This window comes from Bombus bifarius, unplaced genomic scaffold (assembly GCF_011952205.1).
Source record: "Bombus bifarius isolate JDL3187 unplaced genomic scaffold, Bbif_JDL3187 scf7180000008038, whole genome shotgun sequence".
NCBI classification, from domain to species: domain Eukaryota; kingdom Metazoa; phylum Arthropoda; class Insecta; order Hymenoptera; family Apidae; genus Bombus; species Bombus bifarius.
In genome coordinates, this window is record NW_022884408.1 from 258,887 (window position 1) to 283,672 (window position 24,786).

At 35.9% G+C, this 24,786-nt stretch overlaps 1 protein-coding gene across 3 annotated transcripts in view; it reads right to left on the minus strand.

Moving 5' to 3' along the window:
- Positions 1–280: 280 nt before the first annotated feature.
- Positions 281–24,786, minus strand: part of LOC117207573 (helix-loop-helix protein 11) — a 149,529-nt gene continuing 125,023 nt past the window's right edge. For 2 of the 3 annotated variants that reach the window (XM_033447905.1, XM_033447904.1), the window contains exons 3-6: positions 8,932–9,082; positions 7,584–7,849; positions 6,996–7,450; positions 281–5,878 (exon numbers count right to left, since the gene is read on the minus strand). In XM_033447905.1, the coding sequence (XP_033303796.1) occupies positions 5,554–5,878; positions 6,996–7,450; positions 7,584–7,849; positions 8,932–9,082 (1,197 nt within the window). In that variant the 3' untranslated portion in view covers positions 281–5,553. The remainder of the gene's footprint in view (positions 5,879–6,995; positions 7,451–7,583; positions 7,850–8,931; positions 9,083–24,786) is intronic. The other variant, XR_004487555.1, reaches the window with a different exon arrangement.

Genomic DNA, 24,786 nt, shown 5'->3' on the forward strand with positions numbered 1-24,786 from the left:
TAATATATTTTCATCGCTATTGTTAAGAAACTGTATCGAAATTACTTCGCAAATAATGAAAGATATATAACGATCTGTTTTTACTCTAATTTTTCTTATACATACATACTATACATATATATATATATAGTATACACACATATAGTATTTATTATTGTAATACGTATCTTTTATCTTCATAAAACAATAAATTACTATATTTGTATCTTCCAATAATATTGCATTCTTGCAACTTTATTCCGTTGCTTTGTCCTTAATGGGTACAATTAATATGGCAAAATTAAATATCATAACTTCGCAACTTTTGCTCCTTATATTTTACAAAAAAATAAACAAAGAACCATGTCTTTTACAAACCAACATAAAAGTTTACAAAATAATCTGATCTATGCCAATACTTTTGTTTATCATGCGACCGCGGATTTCTATGCATTTATGCAAAAGATAAAAATGCACAGAATGCATATAATATATGCAAAAATATATAAAATACATATCAATAATTCAATACATAAAACAAATCTCTACCAATGAAGTTCATTGATCAAGTGAATTCTATTTCTTTAGTGGTGTTTATAAAACCATAGATTCCCATAAAAGTCCGCAGTCTACTTATCACCGTACTCTTCACCGTGGCTCTTATCATTCCTAAGAACTTCGTTTCGTCATAGACGAAATAAAATTAAATCAGGCCTGCGTTTGTTCGCCAAAGATATAACAAGTACATTCTCTCTCAAATTCTTAGATTTTTAATAACATTCGAACAAGTATGGCTCGAGAGAAAACGAGATTTGATCGAATCGCACGAAGCCTTAGGAAGGTTAAGGCTTTTTCCCCTAAATGCTCGCAAAGTAAGCTGTGTAAATGCGTATGCATAGCGTATGTAGTTTTCTCGCGTGTACTCTAGATTCGTCACTGCTTCTTTCTTACATTTAGACGCAATGTATGCGCGCAACATTCTCGTATACATTGTACAAGCTTTTCCATAATCTATGGAAGCGCTCGAATATTTAAATTACAAGTGTTCCTTGCTACAAGATACAATATCCTTTCAATAATTATCATTTCGAGGGAGTTTTCGCAAACCTCAATTTCACAAAAATTAGTGGCTGTCTTTTCCAAATAATTCGCTTGCAAATTATTATTTCGAAGAGACATCATTAAGTGAGTGTTGATAGAGAAGAAAATATTCTAATAAAAGAAAGTGTGAAGTATCGTTTAAATAACACTGATTTATTAAAACTTAAAAAAATAGTATTGACAAGATAAACGCTGACAATTTAATTTCCTTGCAGATCTGTAATATTCATGTTTATATTTTATTCGTGATTTGATTAAATTATCAAAACGCACGTTATCGAGTAGCAAGAAACACGAGAAAACGAAAAGTGTCGCGTACGCGTGATCACGCATTCAGAGCCGAAAGAGGGGAGATCGATCGCGCGCATACACGCCATTACAATCGTATAAAATCACTCTCGAAAAAACGATTGATGAAATTTACCGGAGAAATCGTCGAATTATCTTTTTCCACGTCATAGAAAAAAGAAAAATTAGGAAAGGAAAGAAAAGACGTAAATGATCGAAGAAAACTCGTATCTCGACTTCTTAGGCCCTCGTGCGTCCTCGCGCGAACATCGACCGCGAGATTTTTGTACATTACCCTTGAACAAGGTTTATCTTAATTCCTCGAAGGTACGATATATCAAAGTTCCATTAGTTACACTTTCATCGTGGAATTTTAAAGGTTAACCCTATCTTTATATAAATGGTCTCTTCGTACCTGTCGCGACACGAAATGTTTTCGTGGCGAACGAAGTGTGAAAAACGTGGAAATAGCGGCGTTGAAAATCGTAGAAAAACGATGAACGCGTGATAGAAAAAGTTGTCGCGTCAGGTACGAGAAACTGAAACTCTCTTCCATTTTCTTTCTTCTTCTCTCTTTCGTTATGCTTCTTCTCCATTGCAAGCTTTTTAACGTCGGCCTTAGATAATCACGTGTATAACCTACGTAACATCGCTATAATAGTATATACACACAGTACAATTACGGATTAGCGTTCACATTTATCATACCGATAGACAATATTAATAACATGGTTGTATCTTCATTGTGTACTCGCTGCTAACAATTCCTACGTACTCTCTAGCTGCTAAACGTTAACTAAAGTTCTTAATTTTTACGCCAGTGTTTCATCTTCGTTTATCTCATAATTCTTTCTGCGTCTGCCTTTTGCTTACGTACTTACAAACACAAGTGTATGTATATCTAACAATGAAATCCCTCTCGATGATAGGCATACTACATATTCGCTCAAAACTCAATACATACACACTCTCTCGTATCTTCATCGCATGGAAAACTAAACCGTGTGTCGGTATATCGAATGGCGATCGAAAGGATCCACTGTTTCGATCTGGAAAGAAAAGAGACATAGAAAAAAATAACTAGACGCATGCGTTATGTCGGTAATTCAGTCCGTGTTTATTTTTCTAGGGTTAAGAAAAAAAAGATGCAACGTAAAACGAGAGAGAAAGAGAGAAAGAGAGAGAGAGAGAGAGAGAGAGAGACGCGTTTAACTCAAACGAATGTATGTGTGTCTGTTTATATAGTAGAACTTCATTTATTGAAACGAAATTTTGTTAACTGATTATTTGATTCCTCTTGCACAATGAAATTAGTATTATCAGTGACATTTTACTAATCATAAGTTACAAATTATCAGTATTAATAAGTTCTTTTGATAATAAAATAAATGAACTTTTACAAATCACAAGTCATTTGCTTATCCTTTTTAACATGTGTCTATAAAAGAGAAGTCTAACACATAAAATTCATAATTTGTCAATTTATTAGTTTTATTAATATTTATGCTAAATTATTGTGCAAGAGAATCCTGAATATGAACTTTTATTAAGCGCCTCATAAGCCAAATTGATCAGCACCACTTTTGTCAATTTCTCAGTTTCATTGCGTGACTACATGATTAATATTCAATTCTCAATAAACAAATGGCTTACTTTCACAAGATCATTTATTGCAAAGAGATAACAAAAATAATAATAAATTCTAAAGTAAGATTAAAAAATAGTGTCTGCAACATCGTCACTCTTCTCTACTTTTCAATTTATACAGATGATCAATATGGCTTTGTCATAGGGTCATGTATAGTAATAGACTCTTGTTATATATGCACATTATTTCCTTCATGAATAACTTCAGCTTTCAGATAAACAAAGTTCTACAATATTTGATTGGTCGGTATTTAAATCGCGTTCGATCCAATCGAATAGATCGTTCTTCCCTTCAAAAGGCACGAAGAAATCATGGCTCGCTTCTCTCAAGTTTCTTAACCTAAAAACATCGTGCTTCGTTCGATGTACAAAAATGGTTGGGGGGGAAAGTGTTGTTGCGAGGATCACCGAAGCAGTGTTGATGGTGATTGCTCCCAGTGTTTCAGCCTTCTGCGTTTCAATATATATATATATATTTTTTTTTGTTATTTTTTTATTATATGTTTTTTTGGTTTTTCGAATTTTCGTCTCGCGATTGAGGTTAGGGGAACAAGTGAATATTAAAAAAGTGTACACACGGTAGAAAAAGTCTGCCTCGCGAGCTCGAGTGTCGTAATATGCATGCCAGACACGATTTGCGAGAAGGGAGTGAACGATCATCGTTTCAGCGGCTGATCGCCGCCATTTTGGTTCGAACGCCAGGTCTACCAATTTTCTGTTTTTCGTCGCTGGCACTACTACTATCTACGAAGGAACAAAAAGTCTGATTACTCGATATTTGGCACAGATTAAACGGAATTTCTTGCTCGCGTGTGCTCTCTCGTGCGACGAGATCACTCTTCGACTGGATAACTATGTCTTTCGCTCTGCCGTTTTTTTGTTTTCTCTTCCTAAATTGGTTCATGGGAACAATCGGTACTTTTCTTTTTATGGCTCTTTCGCTTAGGTGCATCTTAATGTGTGTCAAATATTAAGCATGCGGCGTGTATGTGTAATATACATATACGTATATATATACACATATATACGTGTAGTATGCGTACAATGTGTGTGATCGACTCTGTTGATCGAACTATCACTCGAACAATATGGTACTAAGTCCATATGAACATCGTAAAAAAAACAGAAACATAAAGAGAAAAACAAGAAACAGAGAAAAAGAAAAGAAAAAAGAATGTACGGCGTCGTCGAGAGTGTATCCGCTTCCTATAAGTATCTTTTATATGTATATATATATAGAATGCTCCTTTTTTTTCCTTTTTTCTTTGAATTCTCGTAACAATGTAAAAAAGAAAACGCAAATGTGTGTATGTTTGTGTGTGTGTGTGTGTATATATATCCATTATATATATCTATATACATATATACGTATACACACATACATATACATATACATATATGTATATACACATTTCGCGGAAGGGGATCGTACTCGTTACATTGTCTCATGTATATACGTATATATCGTGTGTACATATGTATATATCGGTACGACATACAGCATACGCAGCCTTACGACCTAGGAATAATTATTATTGTGGTAGCATGTCGCCTTAAGTCTATGGAAAAAAAACAAGAAAAAAGAAAATGAAAAATCCTGTCTCGTTAACACACGAGGAGAGAAACGCCCGCTTCGCTGTCTCGATTCGCGAAGTGATGAAGGGGATGAATGTTGGGAAAAGACTAACGATTCAACCCTATTACGAGTGTTATTGAGGATGACAGCAGGACAGGGAAGAATCTTTCTTGGGAATGAGGGAAACGCTTGGGTTCACCATCGTGTTCTTATTACAAAGAAAGAAAATAAAAAAAATAAAACGGAAATGGGACACGATGGAGAACCTAATTAAGAGGAAAATATATCGGTGGTATTTACAAGAACTAGCGAAAGGATAATAATGATTGGAGTGGGCGATGAAAAGTGAGGTTAGGACGAGGGAAACATTTCGACGACTCGGTGGCGAGGATCCTTTCGTCGAGCTTCGACTTTTTGGCCCCACCCTCGTTTCGAGATTTTCATAACCTCAAACTCCATCGATAGAAAGTATGTGGTTAGATAGCTTTCTCGTTGGATCTGTCGATACTTATTAACCAATAAACGATTATCTAATCCCTCGAACGTAAACAGCAACAGGTTTGAATCTCGATGGACACTGGGGACAGATCTGTGCTCGAAACGACGGCGGACGACAGGCAGTAGGAACATACGAAAACGCCGACAGAGCAACACCGATACAATGGTCGGTCGGCGGTTACAACAGCAAACGCAAGGAGGCGTCCCGAGCGTCTTCGAGGAAACGGAGCCTCCGACTCGAGCGTAGACTGTGTCGCAGAAACATCCTTCTTTCTTCTTCTTCTTCTTTATTCTTTCGGTTGGTTACTTAACGTACGTGTTTCTGTGTACACACTTTTCGAAGGATGCGTCTCTTGATGTCTCGATGCGTCGCGGGTTTTCGACCGTCCATTAATCTCGAGCGGAGGCGAGTTCGCCGTGGCGAACGCGCGCGTTCAGTTTGCTGATCGCGACGCGCCTTTTGATCACGAATGCTTCACTACGATCACGCCCGGTCGCTGCTGGGCCTGTTGCTGTCTGTGGAACTGGAGGAACTCGGCCTGTAGTAGCCGCTGCTTCGCCGTCGGCGACGCACCTGGCGTAGTAGATGATTTGCTCGACGTGTTCGCCGTTTGTTTGTTGGTTAACGCCAGCGGCATGTCCTGCGCTGGTTCGTCGCTGAAGAGATGGTCCCCCTCTAGGTGACGTATCGCCTCCACGATCGTTTCCAGATTCTGTCTGGAGGTGTTCGCTAAATAAAGCCTCGCCTGAGGGGAACTGTCGTCTAGAGAGTTCGAAGGCGACGGCAACCTGGAATTAAAATGATTTTTCTTTTATACGTGCTATCATGTAGTTTTACAAACCGCATATTTATGCAATTTCCTATGTTAATGAATGCACATAAACAAATTGAACTTTGTTCCAGTCACTAAGTACTGTGTACATTCTGTACATTTTGACAATTAAGTTTCTCATAAATGTATAAATACATGATAATAGCATGATAATAATGAATTTCATCGAGCATAATAAATTTGTGTTAGTAAAATGTATCAGAAAATTCGAAAATAATATTGAAAATTTGGTAATTCTGCATGAAAATTATTTGATAAATTATGAAAGCTGTTTACAGTTTTGAAGTCTTGTTATCAGTCAAATGCACGACGTTCATAACAAGAATCATAAAATATTAATAAGATGGAGACATGTGTTACTATTTACCTTGACATTTACCCTACATACTAAATGCAGGCTACATAAATGTATCACGTAAAGTTCATCGTAAAATTGAAACATTTATATCTTGTAAGTAAAACGATAGCATATTTTAAATTTGTTAAGACACATTGCCTTTTCCAGAAATGTTCTTATTATATAAGATGTGATATATTATACGAAATTAATATTAAAAATTGACTCCACCTATAGAATAATCAATTTATTAAACCGTTCTGTTTGGCATTATTTTTATACTTTTTTATAAAATTTGTTATATCTATAATTTATATACAGTATATTTAATACATATAAAATTCAATGCATATATAGAATGTTATATTTTTATTTATTTCAAATTATTATTTTATAATTAATATTTATTCATACATTACAATACAATATTATTAATTATTTATAAGTTTTCTAATACCTATAAAGGAGGTTGCATATAAACAGAAGCTGGGAACGAGTTGCACTATAAATATGTTACAGACTTTTATGTTTATATTTTTTATATTATTATATATGTACAAAGATATAAAAATACACAGAACCCATATAATATACAAAAATATACAGTTCTGTTTCTTTAATTATTCTCCTAAAAATACAAATCTGCATCCACTCATAATGTAACCAGCAACATTAATATATTAATACGTATAATAATATTAACAGAAAATAAAAAACAGGAAACCAGAACACTCACCTCTCAACTTCTACTTTCGGTTCCGCTTTCATAGCAGCCTCGAGGACGCTTGGTAGTCGTTGCGGCTCCGCGGTCGGTGAGAAAGGCCTGCTGGGGCTGGTGGTGATATATTGAGGTGACGCGTTTTTAAACTCCCCCGTAGTCGTGGCGTACGTGACACGACTCGACGAGGAAAAAGAGTCACCGGTTGTCTGTTCGTCAATTGCGGAGAACACCTGGTTCTGACCAAACGTTACAATCTTCGGCGAACCTGGTCCAGTCTCTTCCTCCTTGATCTCTTCTGGTACCATATCGGCGGGTTGTGGAGACAGAGGTGGTGAACTTGGATCCGGACTAGACGTGTCCACGGTCTGCGTCGTGCCAACCGGTGCCAAGGACACCACGGAAACTACCTGCAGTGCCGCTACCGCTTCCTCTGTCTCTTGAGCGATCACGTTGTCCGTATGTTCAATCACCTGAAGAACAGGAATTAAGAATTTCACCCTCTTCATATTTTACACATTGTTCTCACAAATTAAGAGAAATTTTTATGTACTATATTATTTATTATCAATGCAATAAAAAGAAGAACATTATTTAATAATTTACCTCGTGAGGCTGATAAGTGATCAGTTGATTATCCCTGAATCTTTCCGGGTATAGTTGACTCTGTATAGCTCTCATCTGCTTCTCTAGATGCAACCTCGCGTGACGTTCCCTTTCCAACTGTCGTCTGAGTTCTACCACCTCACTGTTGACCACAGAATGTCCCTCTGTGGTCACCGTTATTACCGACAATGGTTCTGGGGACATGCTGCCCAATCCTTCGTCACCGCTTTCGCTAACGTGCATTGGTAGACTAACCACGACACCTCCTGAAACAAACAAATTCCATCGATAATTCATTACTTAATCACATATAGCAAAAGTAGATTAAGTTCTACACTATTTAACCTTTCTAAATGTATTTCATATCGTCGATTTGATCGAAGAGAATAGAATACACAAAACTAACTTCTGAAAGTAAACTATTATCTAGGATAGAATGTGTTAATATTTTATATATGATATATTCGAGACTTCTAAATTAATAATAATAAATATAATAAAACAAATATATAATATCTAATAAATAAATTCATTCTTAATAAGGATATTACTTGCACTGGAATTATAAAATAAAACTAAAAAATGAGGAATTAATTAATAACGCGCTGAGAATTTTTAAATCGTGTGCGTGTGTATGTTTTTTTTTTTTTTTTAATAAAATTTCCTTCGTCATATCTCTTTTCAATAATCATGAGATGGAAGTTTGTATAAAGGTTATGAGTTTATAAACTTATCATAAATATAAGAATGACGATCACAAAATCAACGCTTATTATATTCAAATAATTTATTAGCCCGTGGAAATCAATGATTTCGTAGACAAAGAGGAAGCATCCCTATTTTTATCCGATGCGTAAGATTGAAAATTTAATCGCGCCGCGCCGTGAGAGTCAAAGGAAAGTAAACGAAGTTTCGATCCTATCGATCGAATTGCGATTTCTTCCCTCTTGTGAACAGAATAGAATATCCGGCAGAGCCTGCAGGAATGTAATTACTCGCACGAAAATGACGAACGACTCCTATATTAATCTCCACACCACTTTCGACCGACAAATTAAAAAATTCCTCGACGAATCTTCCCGATGAGTCAGTATCATAAAGCAAGTTATTCTGATGACGCGGGTAAATTAGTGATCGTCCGTTCGCAGATTGCGTTCTTCCTCCAAGAGTGATAGATTAGTTTTATGGTCGTAGTAAAATCATACAAATATTTGATTCGCAATTTTGTATACGTTTAAGACGTATTGTATAGTTTCAACTTAAGATACATACTATTTAGTTAATGACACATCATAATCGTTATAAATACAATTGTCAATTTCCTTTAGATCAAAGTGAACACACTCACCTTGATTGTCCGGTTTGCGTTTCTTGATCGGAACATCACCACCCTCGTGTTGATTCACCAGTCGCTTTAATTGACAGTTCTGTGACAGCAGTTGGGTTTTCTCTTGCTCCAGCTGGTATATGTATTCGGCAGTCTGCTGAAGTATCGCAGCCTGAAATAAGGATGCCATGTTATTGAAATAAATACTTATTTACGTATTTAGTACGTTAATAATTTGTATTCAACAATCTATGCGATAAATATCATCGATGATCATCAACGTGTAAGATACAAGATACAAAGTAAAAATTAAAATGAAGTGTTGCAAGTGTGGCCCGACGATGTATCGAAGATTTAAAAAGTGATCTTCAAAGCGCGCGTTGCTACTATTTTTATCTTTATACACGTTTTACCTAAATCAATATCTATTCCATCCATTCTAAGTCAATACTCGTTAAATAATTTTTACATCGTATTTGTCAGATATCGTGGTGTTCGAATATTGTCGATATAAAAATTGTTCTATATATTTTTAGAACAAACTGACGCCAGAACGAACGACATATCTGGCATATCTCGCTATACTTTCAATCAATAAAAACCTTCGAAACGAACCAAACTGAAATGCATAAAATACCAAAGGACAAGAAACAGCGGAACTAGGCCGAGTTTAAAAAGAATAAAGGTTCATTCAACACGCAGGTGTTCCCAAAGAATTATTCGCAATCTGTGTCTGAATACAAAATAAATAGGCAAGAGGAGGGGGTGTAAGATACTTCCTGTTTATATGGCTGAAGCTTAAAGGGTTTTATCATGGGGGAGAAAGGACCACCATGGGTCTGTGGTCGAGTCGATAACATCCGGAACAGCGACGTACGCGTGTCGTACGCACGTAGTACGTAGTAAAACGGGAATGGTGGTGGTAGCAGCGAAAACAAAAGGGCCAATTGATACAGGAGTAGAAGGTAACGGGCTGTACGTTTTGCACCTGCCGACAGGTGGCCAACGAACAGATGCCCGCGTGTGTCGTGAAGCCATCTTCAGCTGTTTCTCTCTTGAAACTCGTTCCACTCGAAACTCCAAGTAATATACATTTAAAAAACGTTTCTACTGTGATTATGCATATGATGCAAAGGACATTTAACTGATTAATCGAAGAACTGGTTTCATGAATAATTTTTTCCTGCAACCGTTGAATTATTTTTTCTTTTCATTTTTGCTCTAGATTTGTTCATTTTGTATCGGATTAATTTGTAGGTTCAGATGCATTTCTCGATGCGATAAAAGCAAGATCAGGATTCACGTTAAAAAATGTTTTGTAGAATTATAAATTGAGCTTTTTTCACTGGTCTTGCTTTATGGTTATTTTACTATGAATCCGTAATTCCTGTTCTCTAATTTTTACTTTAATCGTAATATAGGATTTCAATTATTTTTATTTTTGTTCTGTATTATTTTAAATATAATTGTTCAATTGATTTATCTATCTATTTTCTCCTTTATATTGAGAAAAATCTTGTTTCTCTTTTTCTAATTTACTAATTTCCAAGTAGATTCATAAGAGCATAAAAAAACAATTGCTTTCATGGAAATTATTCTATGATTTTAATATACTTTATTACATTAAAGTATGAATATATTAAAATTTAATTTAACGTAATTGTATTAAATTCTGTTGCACACATTGTTCCTCTTTCGAAAGGCTGGATTATTAAATTCAAAATATCATGATAACGAGAAAGTATTTCACAACTCGTTAAAACTCCATGTAATTCGTCTATGCTCGCGTGTAAGCACGGACAAAGAATTTCTAGAATTTAAATACATAGACTGCTGAACATGATATTTCGCAATATGAAGTCATACACGAATTAAGCGATACACCGTATATAAAAGAGAATTAAATTTAAACTAAAATCAGTGGAGCTAAAGTTTATACGTTTTAGACTTTTTCAGGGTTTATTTCTACTAATACAAAAACTATTATTAAAAATAAAAGTAACCATATGGTTTCAATTATCTTATAAAGTTTATTTGTTATAAAAGGTACGAAATATAGAATTTGCACAGCATTCGATTCTTTTTAAATCCATATTTTTATGGACACAACTAATGAAATAGAATACTTATATTTATGTACACATTTCAGGAGGATCTGACCTTTGCAATCTATTATAGCAACAATTGTAGCATTCGATGAAGATCGACAGAATTTTCATTACATTCTTCCATGGGACTATCGAATGGCAGAAAAATTCAGTTTGTTCACCAGAGTACCGTATCTCCTCGTGTGACTTGGTTTGGCTTACAATCTCATGGTTGCATCACCTAGCGCCATTCAGGGGCAAATGAAAATGCATGGCGATAAATCTGATAAAAAATTACTCGTCAAAAAGGTCATTCGATTCCAACGACAGCGCGACGAGCCGTAAGGGAAAAATCGATTTGGAGATATAAATTTGGTATTGAATATATGATGAAGATGTGTTTGACATGGTTTGAAGAAAACATAGAGTTTCATAAAACATATAAATACATATAATAAAAGATCACAAAATAAACGAATAAAAAGATATTTTCATTTAAAGTGACATTTAGATCGCTTAAAAAATCCATTTAGATATTTCAATATTGAAATCTGTCCATCGCACAGATTATACTTCAAGTATAATACAATATTTGCATATATAACAATTGAAATAAATTGCCCTATTTAAGTTTCATTTCTATAGAAAAGTTGCGCCCAATAAAAAAATATGAATCTGCATAAACTGAGCAGCTAACTCAAACGCGTGTAAGCATGTGTGAGAGAGGTCAAGAAAATGTTAACGATGCGTTATATTGCGAATCATGCATATTTACATACATCTATGACATCATATGATTGAATCTTCGGTTTGGGCGAGTAACGATCTAAATATATAATAGTTCGCGTCGAAAGGAACGAAAAATGAAAAAAAAAAGGAAACTAGCAAAGAAAAATGTTAGCCAATTCGCCAAAAAGTAGTCATTCTTCCGACAAAAACATAAAACGATCTTACGATCGACAAAAAATCTTTTCCTAAAATATTCCTACTCGCATAAACACGTAAAACACATGGAAATATTGAAGACGAGAAACACCGCAAGGTTGAGACAGAAAAAAACGAAAAAGATCACTCGTGAGAGGAGAGAAAGGCGGAGAAAGAATGCAAAGGTGCGCTGTAACAAGACCAAAAGAAGAAAATGACGAAGAAACTAGAGTAGAGGAGAAGTCTTAACCAGAGAAAGACGAAAAAGAGAAAGGATGTCTGAAGAATAATATCAGAGGAACCGGGTACGAGTAGGACTCGAGCAGGGGCACGGACTCTTATTATTGCGTTTGCGTGTATGTAAGCCCGATCTTAGAGCATAATCGCGAACACACTCGGCATCTGTCAAGGGCACAAGGAGTTGGAACGAAAAGAGCTGCCCTTTGCGCGCATGTTGTTCTTTATTTGTGCAATTAAAAACTCACAGTTAACATTGAGAACCGGAAGCGATCCAGATGGAACCGAATCCGCGTTCCTTGGAGAATCCGCGGATTTTAATTCTTTTCGTATGTTTTAATCCATTTCGGAATTACGAAATTTGTTTAATTAATAAAGCTAGAAGAATTTTGATAATTCACAAAAATAAATACATATTTAGATATTCTTTACAACTAAAGAAATGTTAAATATTTAATTGGAATTTTCTCATGTTCTTTAATGTTCCAACTGAAGATGTAAAATATTTAAGAATTTATTGCGGGTATTAATAAATATGAAATATCAAATTAAAAAAATACTTTAGAATTTAATTATTCATTTTCGAAAAGTTATGGCTGGATATATATCACGAGTATTCTCATTTCTATTTCTTCTTTTGTCCTTTAAAAAGAGAAGATAGAAAAATTAAAAGCTCATAAAACATCGAACTGGGAGTTGATTATGTATCGCGTGACTCGATCGCTTAAATTCGAGGCAATCCATTTTTTACCTCTAGACAATCGACGCCGGCAATACGAAGAAACAGCTATAAAAATGGTTGTCGTTGTTTGCCATGATTTCGGGATCAGCGTGATCTAGGTAAATCATCCAGGTTTCAATTTCGAACTCGCAATGTCTGTGACCAAATCGTGTGTTCGCGTGTTCATACGCATTTTCTCTGAATGCTATAAAAATCTTTCATATTTTGGAGCGGTTTATAAAGCTTCCTCTCCCAAAAAATTATATATAGTTTGTTATGAATATTCATATAAATGTATCACTACTGTCAATAGAGGTATTATAGATCAAGAATTTTTTACATTATACTAGTATCGATATTTATTGCTCTAAAATGTCATAATCTTATTTCTGTATATCCTCCAATTACAGAACTATATGAAAAAGAATTCTACGTTTCATAGATCGATAATCTTCTGTACTTTAGAAATTTTCATATATTCGCATACATTTCGGAGCAGCTATAGTTATATGCATATATAATTAGATTTCTACATATCGGAAGATTTTCATTTCATAAAGAAAAATATTTTTCCAACGTTAAGATCGAAAGATCGAATTTCGCTTAGGAGATGCTAACTTTTAGGCCGTTTTTCGACTATGATGATTAGGGGAGCCGAAAGGCCACGCGTACGGCCTGCTCGGTCAGAGTTCCGACGCACGTGCCGAAATCTTGTTAATACCATTCTGCAGAGTCGTGGCGGGCCAAGGTCGATCCTCGAACGTTTCCTGAACGTTCGCAGATAGCGATTTGCGGAGAGGAAGCGGCCAGTCGAATCGACTGGCCAGGCAATTTTTTTAAATAACTCCGCTCAGAAAGTTTCGTACGAACAATTGGTTCTTCTGATCATCTTCAATGGCTCGATTTGATGAATTTTTATTTGTGTAAAAATGTTAAAAAACCATGTTAGACTTTAAACTTTAAAACTTTAATAATTATCCCTATATATAAATTCGTTCTATAATAAATGGACAACGATAATATTTTACGAGTAATGTAGCGTTTATGTGTGTCATTACTTGGTAGTGATGTAGTATGTAATAAATATCAAACACAAGGAAAATCGTAAATTTTGAATTAAAACAATTCTTGGATATAGGAATTTAAAAAAACTTCTCTGAGTGTTATGTAAACGTGTTACATCATGCGTTGAACACGTGAACGTTTTAAATTTAACAGTCATTAAAAGGGATATTTTCAAGATATATTACAATAAAACGTCACTCACTGGTTTCGTCTAGTATATTCAGCAAGAAGAAATTTATTAACTTTTTTCCTATTTAAAACAAGCACACGTGACGCTAAAAAAATTCGCCAACTACTTACGCGACCTTGAGTCTTATTTATGTGTATGAAATCTTATGCATTTTTAAATGGATTTTGCTGGAACTCTTCAAGAAGCGTGTCGTTGATAGAACAAACGTGTATTCATTGATAAACAACGTGTCACGACAAAATGCATGGTATCCCACTGGGGGTAGCCATCCACATGTTATATTATTATACCACTAAGCTATAATATTTTACCAAATGTCCTACTGGACAAATTGTAAAATGTAACTAAATAAATAAAACAAAAATTTTTTTCTAAATTAAAACAAGATAACAGGATTATTAATTAATGTTATTATTGTAAACAATCAAACAAACAATGCTCATTAATTAATGTTAATACTGCAAATAATCAAAGGATTAATCGTATTATACAGCGGATGACGGAAATACCATGAATATTATATAGAATTATACTATTTCAAAAACAAAATTTATGAGAACTGAAATATCATAAGTAATTAAAATATTGTGAATACAAAAATCTTCAACGGAATCTATTTACCTAAAACTGTTTTGTTTGCGTAGGAAACTAAAAATTCATTCGAACGAAAATGAACTCTTTTGCTTTCTATGCTTAATCTGAAAGAGTGGTTCTTTTACTATAATAGTCACATAATTTTAATTTTTTTTTTCGTTCCACCCTAATAATATACTACTAGAAATATTTAGTTTGAACTGCCAACTTAATATTTCGAAGATCACTTGACACATCTATTTCGATAAATTTGATCCCTGATATCAACGGAACTACCGGTTGCACGAAACTGCAAAGAATATGAGGTAGCTGCGCGTGGAAATGAGTTCAGCAGGTAGGGTCACGAGCTAAAATCACGCTTTACGGCTGTGAACTTTCCTTTCTTTCGATCGCCAGCTGCGCGCTAGAGCATTATGCCCTCTAGTCTTTCGCTCCTATCGATCGGTCCGTGTCGTCAGCCCATTCAGTCACGGTCACAGCTGTCGAATCTTGTTTTTCTCAGCAGCTCGGGAAAATAGTCGATTTACGACAGAAAATTGCCTTAAAATTTTCTTTTTTAGTAGAACTGGGTGTAAGAAGGCTAATCGAGTGGTCCGGATGGTGAGAAAACAATAAGGCGAGGCAGGAAGAGGTGAAGAAAAGAGAAGAGCTAGAGGGTGGATTTTATTGATGGAACGCAGAATCATAAAGGAACGCGAAACTGCAGCACGAAGTGAGAGCGAGTACGATAGGTGGCCGGCTGTGGCCGTTCTCTTGCATCGTGTTCGGTCTTTGGAATGCCGACACCGCCGACGCCGACACAACAAGAAGAAAACGATTCGATTCTCCCCAGGGCCGAGTCAGGACTTTCGGTGGGAGAGAATTCTCTCGCTAAGCGATGGCTTCGAGCTGTCCTCGTTGTGTATTGTGTATGCACGATAGAAGAGTAATAGAACTCGGAGAAGTAAATTTTCTAAAAAATATATTTGAAATAGGATTTGTTAATTAATTAACTCGACCATTTAGCCACGAAAGACATTTTTTTCAGGACTTGTAATGAAGACTTAAATAAGATACTTTTTATTTTTTTTTTTATTTATTTATTAAAATTACAATCAATTCTCGCGTTGAGAATTAAATAAGATATTTGTATTTATAATATAACTATTACTATATATTATATTAGCAATACTTGTATTGCTAATATAAAAAGAAACAAGTTGTACGTATAATGCAAATTATTATGCACATTTTTATAGGAAGTATTTGCAATAAATTACCACTAATAAGAAAGTTGATTACCTAATAATGATAAACGAATCCTGTGCCATTGGATGAAACTAGATTCCGATGCAAGCGATTCTAAATCGAACATGTACGTACATTAATTCTAGATCTGGACAGAATTCAAACGAGATCCATTACATGCAGATCCATTATGTAGATTCGCGTAGATCCAATATAGACCTGGAACGAATTCAAGAAAAGCGATTTTCCTGATCGTTCTTCTTCTAGAACTGTAAACATTAGTTTATCTACCTATACACGCCCCTTCAAAATTGTTCTTTTTTTTATTAATTACTAGTGATAGGAATACAGTTTCTCATAAAGGTTTCGCAGGAAAGAGCAGAATTACGGAAAGGCTTTATCTGATAATAATAATAACAATTATTACAATGATACTGTATATATAATTATGATAATTATTATTATCATTTATTTATGTAGGAATGACACCCTTTGATATGAAAATAAATACAACAATATAAAATGAACAAATACCTGCAATTGGTAACAACAACGGGTTACCACAAATGCTGCGCCATTGGTATTAGTCAATTACGTACTGCATTTCTACCACTTCTTTTTGAATACAGGAAGCGACTCGCAGAATAAGTTTAATCGATGGCCAAGTAAATTAGAACGTCTGCAAATGCGATTAATTCAACTACTAAAAATATAATTAGGTCTGTGTGGAAAATTAAGAATTTTCTGAAAGACCTAAACGGAACAGTAAGCTTAACAAACTGAAGAACCTCTGAACAATCAATGTAATTTAATTTTTTATACGAATATAGCATCATTTCTATTTCTATCTATATCTTTTCCAAGGTGAATATTATGCAACTTGCCATACTTTATAAATATAATTTTCAACATTTCTGCAAACAATTAAAAGTACAGAATTAATTTTCCTTCGCAATTCCTTAAATTACATACGATATTCGATAAATTCAAATACAAGTTCGTAATATTGTAATGCAATATTAGGTATAAATAACGTTTTCGAAAGCATTAGACTGTTCAATAGACAGTAGATACGTATAAATAACATTGCTAATCTTGAGTACACGAGCAAGGAATGCCTCCTTTCTTGCGACTGTTCGCATTACATAATCCCGGACGTATTGCTTGTTCCTTTCGCGCTAAACGATCGATTCATTTAAGTCTACTCGAATCGGTCGAGTAAGTACTAGTCACCGTTCTCCGCTTATTTATCCGTCAACATCTACCGATCTAATATCGTAAATGTAGCCATGTATCCACGTAACTACATACTTCCAAAGATCCGGACGTTTGGAATTTACAAGCTTAAACCTGGTTACAAACGAATAAATTTTATCATGTAGACTGTAGATATTTCTCGTGCGTATCGACTGTACACGGTATCCCAATAATCGTGGTACAATTGCCAAAGGTCTAACCCTGCATACGAAAGACACATGGAAAATATGTAATAAAATTTCTTCACAGGATACTTCTTTCCCGAAAAAATTAGATCGAAAAATTTATAAAGTATCCCGATTCACAGTAAATTATGAATTTGGATTCGACGTATTTCAGGCAAATTAGAGATTCGCCGAGGTACAGTAAAAAAAACTCAGTGAAATGAAAAAAAAGACTCAGCAAGCCTGCGGAATCTCCTAAAAAGTTTGAAACTGCAATCACATTCAAGCTGTGGTTATGAATGGTCCGAATAAAATGTTAATTTTATGGGAATTCGGCACTCTCCATCCTCTCGAAAGTTGAAAACGCGTTTGTAAGCTGTCTGTCAAGGCAATTACGACGTAATAGTAAGAATCTCGGCACTATAGGGGTGGTCCAGCAGTAAATTCAGTCGATTTTGGCCAGCAGCCACTTCCTACTCGACAATCTGTCTTTGAAAGACGAAACTAACCTAACTCGAACCGACATGACTGGAATCGACGCGACTCTTCGGCGTTTACGCTATTCTGCGATTTATACCGAGGCCGGAAAACCTTTGGATCTTCGATTTAGTTTGAAACTTCTGTTTTCGTTTTTCTTGTAATAAAGTATCATCGTTAAATTTGAGAACCTAGAGTCAAAGATAAACGAAATGATATAAATCGCTTCTGCATTCTTCGCGTTTCGATGGCTCTAATATAAAATACCATCAACCCAAAAAGAAATTTAAAACCACGCGATAAAAATGCACAAAAGATAAGAATATTTCTCTTGCAATGTGCGTTCCTACAATCGACCAACGGCAACAACGAATGTTCAAAGAGTCGAAAAATAGAAAAAGAAGGTTGATTCGTTGAAAAAGGGGTAGACACAAAGGGTTTTCCTCGAGGAATATATTTGTACGTTTCCGGTGGACGCTGGAGACACGAGGTGTGCCGCATTTGTGGCGTCGTCTGGCGCCGGGACGCTTGACCGCAATGTGCCATGACAGACGAACGAATGCAGGTAATTTGCAATTCTCGTTCGCTTTAATAGACCATGCAGTGGGCGAGTAAAACGTTTACGTTAGCTAGGCAACAAGGCTGCGTTTCAACCATGGGAGGGATTTCTATTTTTCTTTCTGTCAACCATTATTCTTTTCTTCCCTTTGTCTTGCGCCCTGTTTTATTCATTTTGACAGATAGCTGCAAATATTTAAAACGGAATTATTTCCCAGAAGAGAATTTTATCTATTACCGTGGTAAAATATTTTTGTACGCGAAACTTCAGGTGAGATTTTTTTGAGATTTCCTTTGCTTTTGATGCGTTTTCAGCTGACGTTAACACTCTATCGCTGTCATTGTAGAGCGTAATAATTTAGATTCATATATGGAATTATGTTATTTTTACTGTATTATTTATATATATATGTCGAGTTCTCATTATGATTAGGGTTAGAGGCGTGAAACGAATTCTCATTTGAACTACACATTGTCGCTATGCAATGGAGAAGACATTGACTAGTGCAAATACGACTACTACAGAATTTGACAAATAACCGCGGTAATCAGACACTCGAGAAGCTAATGACAATGATCCTAGGTCCAACAACGAATCCACGGTCAACGGGTTAGTAGGCTTATTTCTTCGTCGAAGTCTAAGTTGGAATTGATATCAAGACGTTAGTTAACTAGTCCAAGAGCTCGTACACCAGCGAGAAAGTGCCTTTCCGTCACGGTGACGCTGTCGAGGAAAACTATGATGGGGTGTGTCTAAGAGCATGAAATCCTCGGATTCATGGAGAAATGTCTTCATTCGGGAAGTGAGGGAAATTGACGCTGCTGTTAATTGGTCAATTTGGGACAAAGACTGCTTGTCCGTTTGTAGAACCTTAATTAACAAAATCTTAAGGTTTATAGCGGGTCCTCGGGCTAGCTAGATTGTTTAATTACAGCTATAGTAGACTCTAGGTTACAATGTTGCGGGATTATCCAAAATTCCAAAGGCTCCGGTGTTCTTTCATCTCCGACATATATATATATAATTATTTTTTATTTTCCCAAGAAAATAGATAGCGAGTAGGTACTGAAGATAGTGTTGGTCATTTGTAAAAGAGAGTATCGTTTGTAATAATGTTAATTGTTTGAATTAAAGGAAATATCTTTCAGGAAGGTAAAGAGAGATATGATTTTGAAAATACCTTTTCGAAATACATCAAACAGACAAATGATTTCCAAGGAAACGTTGAATAAAACTTATCACACAATCCTAGTTCCCATAAATCAGATTACCTATTCTACACCAAACAAACCTACATACGTGAAGTACCAGAATTAATTTAATGAGAAGGAACAAACGAAAGACGTAATTTACAAAGATGGTATTAGTTGAGCGAGTTAAACGGAAGAGAAGGGAATAAGAGATGTTTTTTATGGCTATCGTATTAAGAACACGTATCCCACATAGAAACGAATTGACTATCTTCGCTAGTGAATTTGGAGGACTTGGCATGAGAACGTAAGAGAAGAAAAATAACTTAAGTGGATTCGAGTTCTGCGGTCTTGGGAAAAACTGGACATCTTGCCAAGGCACGAACCCGTACCTTACTATGGTACAACGAAAAGAGAAAATAGTGTCTTAACCTGCGTTCAGTTCCCCTCAAAAAACTGTTTAAATTAAAAAAAAAGATTAAATTATCATCTGTTTTATCCAGTCGAAATACACTGCCATTTTTCCACTGTTCAACGTTTACTCAAGTTTCACTCTACGTTCCTTTGAACTTGCTAGATCGCTCCTACGAAAGCGTATGAAACATCAAACACTTTCAAAATTAGTTCCCCGAGTATTCAAATAGGAAACAAGTAAAAGAAGAAAAGAAAAATTGTGAATCGAAATTGAAAAAAAAGGAGAACCGTACTTGCAGCCATGTACGCCACAAAGAAAGGGTCGAAGAAAAGAGGAAAAATCGATTGAACAAAAACGCAAAGTCAACGAAAATCAACCGCATTGAAAAGAGAAGGGACGACGAGCTGAATAGAAAAAGAAGAAGAAAGGAAGGAGAGTCGGTGGCGGGCAGATAACCAACAGCACAAGTGGAGGCAACGTTATGCAACCGCATTCTGAACGTGGTGTACTCTCGTACGTGCACTCGAGGACATTACACCCGGCGAGTCGGCAGGCCGTTTTGGAGTAGCGGCCACGGGCCGATCCAAAAACACCGAGAAACTGCGACGATGGCCAAAATATCTCGTCAACCGGCGCGCATTGCCATGTCGTCCCGGAATCGGCATGACCTTCTTTCGAGGGGCGGGACCGATTCGATGCACTTTTGTGCCAACGTCGAACTCGATTAACCGTCTCTGATCAACTGTCTAGTTCCGAATCTGCGGCATTTAACGCTCCTTTTACGTAGGTTATCGGTCGATACATTTTCGTGTTGTTAAAAAATACGAATATTCTATTTTTGAGCATTAATTATTTAAAGTTGTGAATTTTTCTAATTATTCGCGTAATGGTAAAATTTTTGTGAACCATCAGTTTTCTTTTTATTACTAATTTTTATAAATTACGTATATTATCGATCATTCGCTTTTGTAGGTTACATATTTTTCTGATTTTTACGTACGTACATACGTTAATTGCTTACAAAATACAAGCGCAGACGCGCGGCTGGAATGCGCGTGGGAATGTCCGTGCAGTGGAAAGAGACAGCGAAAGGAGAGAGGTATGTCGTGGTGGCCGATGAATCGATTGCAACTGATCGTTTCCATTATTTAAAGACTCGAGAAACTATTAGTTTTCCGTGTCCCCTCGGGAATGTGTGTTTCTTCGCGTGCTTCGTTGTTCCACGTTCAGATTCTTCTTTTCTATCCATTACACGTTGCTCGCTTACTTTTGCTCGTTCTTCTTATTTCTCTCTTTCTTTTACTTCGTTCTTCTTATCTTTATCCTTTGGTCGAGTAGGTTATATCACGAGGACTTTCTGTTTTAGTTTGGGAAATGGGATAAGTGAATCGAAAGTATACTTTTATACAGATACGTAGTAGGTTTAACAGTATACACAGATGTTGCTAATAAAAGGATCTATAATAACTATTCTTTATGTTTACACTTATATCCAAATCTACAGGGCGGTTGGTAACTGGTGGTACAAGCGGAAAGGGGGTGATTCTACGCGAAAAAAGAAGTCGAAAATATAAAATAAAAATTTTTTTTATTTTTATTTTTTTTTTTTTTAATTTTTCCATCGAGACAACGATCTACAATGTGATCCGTTATAACGTACCGCACGCGTACCGAGCGAAAATTCAAAGTCGATTTTCTCGAAAACAAAGCTTCAAACGAAAAATTTTTATTTTATATTTTCGACTTCTTTTCACGCGTAGAATCAACCCCTTTCCGCTTGTACCATCAGTTACCAACCACTCTGTATATTTTTATAAACGCAACAAAAGATTGTTATGAAAGTTATTTCTAACTATTTTGACTATATATAATGAAACTATCTAAAATATGTAGAGAATATAGTTATACTATCCTTCCATTGAAATGTAGCGGCATATGCGTCGTAGGACGTTGCGATACGAAGATGCCTCACTTAGTTGTTTTGCAACAGAGGATTAACACTGTACGACGCACATAATGTAATAAACAAACTCAGGACAAAACAATTTCGCTACTACATGCAACCTACAACCTGAGACAAGTTCAAACCTTTCGGTACCCTCCTCGACCAGTATAAATAGACAATATCCTCCAGACACAGTCAGTCGCACGAATTAATATCAGTATTGAGTCAGTCAGTCAGTCAGTCAGTCAGTCAATTGTGCGAATCAATATCAGTACCACAGTATCGTGCAATCTTATAACGAATAACATCAAGCGAGCAACGCTTGCGATTAACTTCTACATTTTAAAATATCTGTAAATATAGTTAATTAAATTAACTCGTCTCATTATTGATTTAACCAACAACACGTGACACCGTCCATCACAAAAATAATTTCCGAATTTTCCAATCGTTCTCTATTACTCAATTTCTCTACAATTTCTGTAGTCTAGGAATATTAACCACGATGTTTCCATTAATTCGTTCAAAGCTTCTATTTTCGTAGGAACGTAATGCGCACGAAGAACGACGAGGAACACCGATAATTAAAATTCACAAGAAATAGGACACCGTGGTGGATCTAACGGCATCGATCGAGAACCTTAGAAACATTAATCGGATGAACGGGCGGATCTCGACTAATATTATTCTCGGCTGGATTTAGGGATTTACCTGATGAAGATGCACCCTTCTATAACGTATCGAAGTTACAACCAGCTCGAAGGCGTTGGATCGCAAGTGGTCTATGAAGTATTCCAATTACAAGGAAATTTGGTAAGATAATCTCTCAACTAGGAAAGATAACGCGAAGTTTCTACGAGCTCATAAAGAAACGCGAGACGTGGTTCGTGTACCGAGGGAAACATTAATATCTCTCTAATGAAACAAAATATCAGAACTATGTAAAAAATAGTCAAGTATCGAAGTTACGATGAAATTCTGTGATATTACGTGTGACTGCGGATTGAAATATGAAATTTCATCAATGAGAGATAAATTGTAGCGTAGAACGGGTAAAAGGAGCATGGCGAGGCGGAGCAACAGAAAATAACAAAGATAGAAGTAACTTGAATCGATTCAGTCTGCCGTGAATACGATATCCTCGTATTCTCCGAAATCCGTAAATCGAAGGTATGACAGCGTACGTGTTGCATATATTTTGGTACGAGCTTATCTTCTACTGCTATTTCTATTTCAACTTCAAGGATTCTATTTGAAATCATACATTTTCTATACAAAAATCACTATACAGAAACCAACAACTACCTTCGTTTTACTATAACATTACAAAAGCGAATTAAAAAAAAACCTCTTAAAATATTTTAAATTCTTTAATTTTTGATCTCGCACAATTTTATCAGAAATATCTCAAAGTATCTCGCACGTGTTGTACGAGCGTTCATCGGAAGAAATTGAGAACAGAAAAAAATGTGTTGGATGTCGAACGAACGATGTAGGGAGAGGAAATTAAAAGAGAAAACAGCGGAACGAGAATACATCTGACACTCTAATCCGGGAGTGAATGCGGTGGGACAGCTGTATTCCCAGGAGAGTCAACACTGATAGCAACGGCCATGCAATTACCGGCTTCAGCCCGAGCCATGGAAAAGCCGGTAATTAGTTAACGTGCTCCAGATTCGATGTTTGAGTAGATAAGCTGACAGCCTGACCACGGCTGCATGCGATTCATGTGGCTTGATTCATGGTCACGGTCAAGGTCATCTAACGAATTTACTCATCTATCGTACATTCTACAGGCCAGCTGCGACATTTCGCGCGGTTATGCCAGTTCACACGTTTCCTGAACGTTATTGATTCTTAAATCCACAGTGTTATTACCTGATAACATACGTGTATTATGTACGTATAACGTAGAATTTTACTGTTATAAATTATCTATCTGATCATAATGAAAGTTGTGTTTATATTTTTGAATTGAAACTATATTCTTTTATTTCATATTCTTGTGGCTGACATCGAAACATTTTTAAAACACGGCAGCGTGAAATACACGGTGTGTACGCCAGACTAAAACTCTTCAGTGCTCGCTCCGTTTGACGAATCGTGCCTTATCTGTGGTAGGAACGTCACAGGATCTCTGACAACGCAGCGCCGTAAGTCTTTGCAGAGTCGGCGATCTCGAGATTTCTTAGTCGCGTCGCGAAAAATTCGTTGCCACTTGGAAATCCAAGAAAGTGGAGAAGTCGACGTTACGAGCAAATAAGCTGACGAGTTTACCTTTCTTCCGACATTGTTTGTCTTTTGTTCATTTTCTATACCACTGCACCAGTAAATCCGTTCACAGTCATCCGAGAAATAAGATTCCAGCCATCGCGACCGAATAACTCCAAACGCTATACATAATACCACGAAACGAAAGCATTAATTAAACGCAATCTACGCATCCTGGCGTTGGAATCATTTGCAAGAAATATAGTGTTTCTGTAGGAAGAATGAAGGTGATGTTCGCGATATTATGCACCGAAGGAGCATGGGAACATCCGTGGGGGAGCGTCACCGGCGTGGAAACGTCCCTGAGTCTCGTCGGGATACCATTTTGACTTTTAAGCAGGCTCGTGTGTAAATAGACCATGCATTCATGCATTAGGTTGTTTAGAACGTTCACGGACTAAATTTTAACAAAATTTTACACCGATGCATTTTCATAAAACCAACTTAATTAATTACAGAAATTTAATCCCAATTTTATCAAACAGCATATAAATATAATCTAAAACTCAGCAATAATTACTATAAATAAATTGTTTGCTATACCAGTACTATA